At 51.8% G+C, this 6,478-nt stretch overlaps 1 protein-coding gene across 1 annotated transcript in view; it reads left to right on the top strand.

The window, feature by feature from the left end:
- ZNF618 (zinc finger protein 618) overlaps nucleotides 1–6,478 on the top strand; it is a 64,421-nt gene that overhangs the window by 14,948 nt on the left and 42,995 nt on the right. Inside the window, exons 2-3 of the mRNA XM_042780391.1 lie at nucleotides 2,957–3,034; nucleotides 3,677–3,715. Coding sequence (XP_042636325.1) covers nucleotides 2,957–3,034; nucleotides 3,677–3,715 — 117 coding nt within the window. The remainder of the gene's footprint in view (nucleotides 1–2,956; nucleotides 3,035–3,676; nucleotides 3,716–6,478) is intronic.

Here is a 6,478-nt window from a genome sequence, read left to right as displayed (position 1 = left end):
AGGCCCTGTGCTTTTGCCCACATTATCATCTTTTAATGCTCACTTCTGCCCCTGAGGAGGGCACTGTTTCTATCTCTGTTTTCACAGAGAAAAGACGTGAGGGTTCCAAGAGTTGGCGGGCCACAGTTTAAACCTACGTTTGCTCATTCCACTGTCCTCTGGGGCCATTCAGCTTGGCTGACAGCTGGTGTCATCTCCCCATGCCCTGCCTTCTGCCCGTCTGGATAGAGAGCCTGAGCCCAGGGTGTTAGGGTGAGTGAGGGACAGGCAGGTATCCATCCTGTTAGCTTGGTTGGTGTGCTAGGCGAGGTGCGTCATTCAGCATTCTTGCCCCGCTCCAGAGATTGGGGCCATCTTGCCTCCTGTGACACTACCATATATGGAAGGACTGTGACTGAGGCCGCCCCTGCCTCAGATCTGGACGTGGGCTGGGGGAGAATCCCATAGAGCTGGTAGGAGGACACAGCTCGGTTTTTAATCAATATCAACTAGGTGGGTGAGTTGTAGGGGTCACTGAGTGCAGCCTGCAGGCACTGTCCATCAGCCAGCATTTATTATCTCATCTGAGTACATTGAGTCCAGTTGGAGAAACCAAGGCCTGGTCTCAGGGGAGAGAGAGAGAGAGCTGGGGCCATGAAGACCTCATCTGGAAGTGGGTCCAGTGTGGACAAGTTTCTTTGCTCCTCAGGGGCCTCCATCCTTTCTGGAGGGGGACCCAACCTTCCATGGACTCTTACTGCCGGCTCCTTCTCTCTCCTCAGCACCTCTTGGCTCTGGGACTTTGCACCTTCAGCAGGGGAGGCCTTTCTTCATACCTTCTCCTGCCTGCTCACTCCCCTGATGGCAGCCTCTGGCTGTTGCCATGTCAGGGTTCTGCCTCTGTGCCTCCCCTGTCATGGAACCGTCACCCTGCATCGTGTCCTGGCTTGGTGGCATGTCGGTTTCCAGTTAGATGGAAGCAGCAAACATGAGGCTTCACTGCCTGGCACGTTAAAGATGCTCAATATATTCTTGGCTGGTTGAAGGGGAATTGGCAGGAACTGTTGGAGAGTGGGTGGAGGCGGCAGGAAGGGAGTTGAGTCATTAGTACGTGGTGACAGATGAGTACAACAGCGAGGCTCTGTGAATTTATGGGGTCCCCACTGTGTGCCAGTCACAGGGCTAAACAGAGAAATGTACAACCTGCTCTTTGCCCTCCATGTGTTTAGATTTTTCCCTGAGTGACAAGGGTAACACATGTACCAACCACTGAATAACAAAGTACTGAATTCCATGGTGGTGTTAGGAGCCAGCTATTTGTCCAGTACCTCCTGGGTGCACTGAGTCACAGCTGTATCTAATTAATCCTGACCTCAGTCACGAGATGTAGGAATTGTATTCCTGGTTTATACATGAGGAAACTGAGGCTCCGTAGAGGGATGTGCCTGAGAGCAAATGGCTAGGGAGTGGCAGAGCTGATGTTTCAGACTCCAAGTCCAGTGCTCTTCTGGCTTCATTGATTCTCTCAGCACACACCCAGTGGACAGGCTCTGCCTCCAGGCAACACCTGTGAGGACAGGAGTTAGTGATGGCCACCACTCACCGAGTGTCTGGGATTGTCCCAGGAGCACCATTCACACTGGATTTGGCCTTCACATCTGCGTGCATCATCTGCATTTTTCCAATGAGGCAATTAAGGCTGAGTGAGATTAGGAAATGTGTAGTAAGGTCGAGCTGAGGCTCCCTCCCTGCTCTGTCTTGCTCTAAACCTGGGGTTCCCGTACCAGGCTGCTGTGGATCAAGAGTCCACTGAGGAGCCTTTTGGAAGTGGCAGTTCCCGGTTCCCCACCTCCAACCATCCTAGCCGACTAGGACACCCCAGGGTAGTGGGGCCAGGAGCCTCTGTGTTGGTCCAAGCTCCTTGGCACTTCTGCCATGAACAGGAGTGTAGGGCCTGGGCCCAGGTGATGTCAGGCCTTGGTGAAGGCTTTGTGGTAGGTGGGTCTGGCCAGGGCCTCTGCCTGCAGGACTCCTGCTAGGTTGGCTGCGGTGGGTTCTGCTTGGCTCTCTGCCATATGCTTTCTCCTCGGCACGGTGGGCTCTCCTCTGACCCATCTGAAATGCCTCCTGGGAAACAGAACTCAGCCCTTTCAGTCCACCTGCTCCTGGGAAGGGGCCCAACAGAAGCCTAGAGCCAGCCGTTTTCACCATGCTGATCTCTGCCTGAGCAAACAAGACGGCTCCTCCAGGATGATGTTGGCGGGAGAAGAGGGGTCTCTCCTAGTTGGGTGTATCTGTAGTAGTTCTGGACACTTCTTAGGGGAGTGTAGGGAGCACCTGCCCCAGGCCAACAGCCCTCCCCATGAGGTAGGTACTTTTGCCCCATTTTATGGATGAGCAGACTGAGGCTTCGTGTGTCTAAGGAAATTACCAAGGTCATTCTGCTGTTAAGACACAGGACATGGATGGGACCCAGTTGTGTCTGACTCGGAGCCTGTTCTCTAAACCCACCCATGCCCTATCCTGGCAAGGAAAAGAGAGAGTTAGAATGAATTTCATGCATTAAATAATGATTTCCTTAAGTGGATGCAGTGTATTCCTTCCAGAGCACTTTTATGTTCATCTCCTTTTTCTTTCTCAAGGTTTACGTTCATCTCCAAGGGTCAGCGGAAGTCATTACTGTCTGTCTCACTGATTTGGAAATCGAGGGCGGGGGAGGGCACGGTGCCCAAGGTCGCTTGCAGAGTTAGAAGCAGATCTAGAAGTTGACTCCGGGTCTCCTCACTTCTAGCTCAGTGCTGTCCCCACTGGTCCATGGTGCCTCCCTGATGCCAGGGACAAGACACTACCAGAGACAGTCCGTGTCCTCAGATGTGGGTTTGGTGGTGTATAGAGACATCACCTGTGGGCCCTGGGGCCCTTCTGGCTGCAGATACTGGGTGCTGACTGACCCTTCCTTCTCTTTCCTGTTTTCCAGGGTCCTATGAGTGTGGGATCTGCGGCAAGAAATACAAGTATTACAACTGTTTCCAGACGCATGTACGGGCACATCGAGGTGAGGGGGTACCTCTGGGGCAGAGTCTAGGGGCTCACACCTCTCCATTCTCTGCTGTTTTCTCATCAGGGCCCTGCATGAATGACCCCAGGGGTCCAGAGAGCTCTGGTCTTCTCGCATCTCCTCCCTCTTCCTGCCGTAGAGGGGCACACGGGTAGAGCAGGCCTGCCTTCAGCTTGGGGACCATACAGGGGCACGAGGTGCCTGCCAGCCACAGCATGAGCAGCTAGGCCATGCTTGCCAGTGGTCCCTGTGTGTCTAGAAAATGTCACATGGTTCTTAGTCCTCCCGGGATGCTCAGTGTGGTTGGTGTCAGCAGCCCTGCAGGGATGCACTCAGTCATCTGTATCCTCTCCATAACCCCTGGAACTAGGGCCAGGACTTTGGCCTTCTGCTCTGAAGATGGAGAAACTGAGGCTGAGAGACAAGAAGGGGTGGTACCAGCTCCCCCCCTCCCCCCGAGCCTGGCTGGTATCAAGAGGCACAGGGAAGTTGTTTGAGGTTTTGTCCCCCAGACCTCTTTGCAGAGCTGTGGGGAGAGAGCATCTGTCTCCATGGCATTGCCCGCCATGGCCACCTCTCTTGCTTAGCACAGGCCCTGCTTTGGTCCAGCCTCCTTACCCCCTCCTCTCTCTCTTATAGACACTGAAGCCACCTCAGGGGAGGGAGCCTCCCAAGGCAGTGAGTATTTCCCCTTCTTGTGGGCTGGTGGGGGTGGGAAGGAGAAGCATTCCCATTTCCTCCCCCAGGACTGCTCAGGGTGGTCTCAGGGAGGCACATTGCTGTGCTCCAGGCTTTGGGGCCAGTGGAATCTCCCCTCAGCCAACAAAACCGAGCTGCGGAAGCCACAACTCCACACCTAGGTGCATACCCAACAGAAATGTGTGTGCACGCCCGCTGAAAGACATGGACTAGAACATCCATAGCACTATTCCTCATAGCCCCAAATGAAGACTACCTAGATACCCACCAGTACATATAATGGGAATGGTAAATTACGGACTGCTGCCCCAGTGAGATCGAGTGATGTATATAGCTCCACACAGCAACATGGTTGAGTGTCATAAACATGTTGAGTAAAAAAAGCCAGACACAAGAGTTAAGCCTCTAAGACTGTGTATATAAAGGTAGTGCATCTGGTTAACGCACTGGGCTGCTAACCTGAAGGTTGGAGGTTTGAGTCCACTCCAAGGTGCCTTGGAAGAAAGGCCTGGGGATCTCCTTCCAGAAAACCAGCCATTAAGAGCCCTATGGAAAGAAAGTGTCACTGAGTTGCATACATAGAAACCGTTGAATTGGTGTGTGTTTTACTGTACAGATTTTCAACAACAACAAAGTAAAATTGAAAGAAAGAGAAACCGATGGTGCCCAAGTTTGCTGTAACACATGGAGTTGCCGTGAGTCCAAATTGACTTGATGGCAACCATTTGGTTTTGGTTTTCAAGCCCCAAAGCAAGTGAAGCTAACTGATGCTGTCAGAAGTCGGACAGTGGCTGCCCTTAGGAAGGGGGGGCACAAGGGGGAGCTAGCAGAGCCGCATGCTGCGCCTGGTGCTGGGTGCTGGTTTAGTGTGTTCAGTTGGTGACCATCAAAGGAGCTGTATACGTGGACAGTTTGTACACTTCTCTGTGCCTTGGGTCCACGTGCTTTTTCTGTAAAGGGTCAGATAGTAGCTCTCATAGATGTTGCAGGCTGCCACAGCTGCTCAGCCAGAGACCATACACACGCATCTCAGTCACCAGACAGATGGTGGACAGGACCGAGCCCACAGGCCAGAGTCTGCTTGCCCCTGTGTTGCATATCTGTTATACTTCCATAAAATGCATTAAAAAATAATAAACAAACATTACCAAAAGAGAACACACGCACACCCCGCTGTGCCTGAGGCTACAGAGAGGGCTTGATTCAACTGGGTCCTACTGTCGTTTTTCTCTAAGGCACCTTCCTACCCAGTCCCAGTTGGGATTCTCACACCACGAAGGTGGCAGGCTTATGTGAGATTGTTGCTTTATATTCTGGGATAGAGGCTGAGGCTCCCAGGAGTTCGACATCCATTGTAGGTCTCACAGTGGGGAAGAGACGAAAGCTGGCCCCCCCCAACTCCCCAAGAGCCCCTCCCCATCCGGCCTGGCCCTGTCTCCCTTTTCGCTCAATAGTGCCCTTCTTTTTCAGCACCCATGGGCTGCTGTGGTCAGGCACACATTTAAAGGCCTTCCGTATTTATCTTTCCTTCCTCGGCTATTCTGGGTCCCCACGTCTCCGGCAGCCCCTCAATGACCCGTGTGTTCTGCCTGGCTTCCGTTGTGCGGGAGGCTTGCAGGGTGAGGGCTCTGCGGCCCGGGGTATTTTTAGGCCTCCTGTCACTTCCCCCTTCCTCCCTGTGGCGTTTTCTGCGCAGCCATTGTGCTTTTATTCGCAGTCCCACACCCACACCCTGACACAGGCCCACATTGCTCCAGATGCCTGGTGCCCTCGCCCACCAGCCTGGTTACAGGGCCTTGGCCATGGGGCCAATGGGGAATATTGCATCCAGCCCACCCATCGTGCAGATGAGAACACCGAGTCCCAGCTGGGAGATACAGAGCTTGATGGTAGTGGAGGTGGACCTTGGAGCCATGCCTCACACCTTCCAGTCTAGGGATGTTTCTTTCATTCAAATATTAGGAAAATTATCCAGCCATACTTACTGGCATAAAGATACGTCCACTTGCCTGCCTCTCAACCAAGAAGATAAAATATTAACTTCTTGTTCAGTTTTCTTAAGGAGCTCTGGTAGTGTAGTGCCTCAGGCATTTGACTACTAACCAGAAGGTTGGTGGTTCAGAACCACCAGCAGTTACCCACTAGTCACTCCATGGAAGGAAGATGGGGCACTCTACTTCTGTAAAAATTTGCTACCTCAGAAACGCAGTGGGGATCTCTATGAGTCAGAATCGACTCAATAGCAGTGAGGGTTTTTTTTTTTTTTTTTAGTTTTCATTTTCTTACCACTTTCATGTTGATTTCCTTTGGAAAAAAATACTGCTACCTCCCATCTATTGAGTGTACATTTCATGTTAGGCATTGTGCTCCGAAATCTTTTTTATTATTATTCTTGAGTAAAATATATATAACAAAAGTCTGCTCTTGATGGCATAGTGCCTAAGGCATTTGACTGCTAACCAGAAGGTTGGTGGTTCAAACCATCAGCCACTCTGTGAAGGAAGACTGGGCAATCTACTCCGGTAAATATTTACCACCTTGGAAACCCAAACGGGGTTGCTGTGAGTCGGAGTCAACTTGATGGCAGTGAGTTTGGTTTTTGGTTTTAAGTGACCATAGATTCCGTTCACTGAGTTGTGCCATCATCACCAATATGTGTCCAAAAATTTTTCATCACCTCAAACAGAAGCTCAGTACCCCTTCAGCAGGAACTCCCCATTTCTCACTCCTGTAGTCCCTGGT

This window comes from Orycteropus afer, unplaced genomic scaffold (genome assembly GCF_000298275.1).
Source record: "Orycteropus afer afer isolate SDZICR_OR568_19922 unplaced genomic scaffold, OryAfe1.0 scaffold00037, whole genome shotgun sequence".
NCBI classification, from domain to species: domain Eukaryota; kingdom Metazoa; phylum Chordata; class Mammalia; order Tubulidentata; family Orycteropodidae; genus Orycteropus; species Orycteropus afer.
Note: the sequence above shows the minus strand (reverse complement) of the source record. Positions and strands in the feature narration are given on the sequence as shown.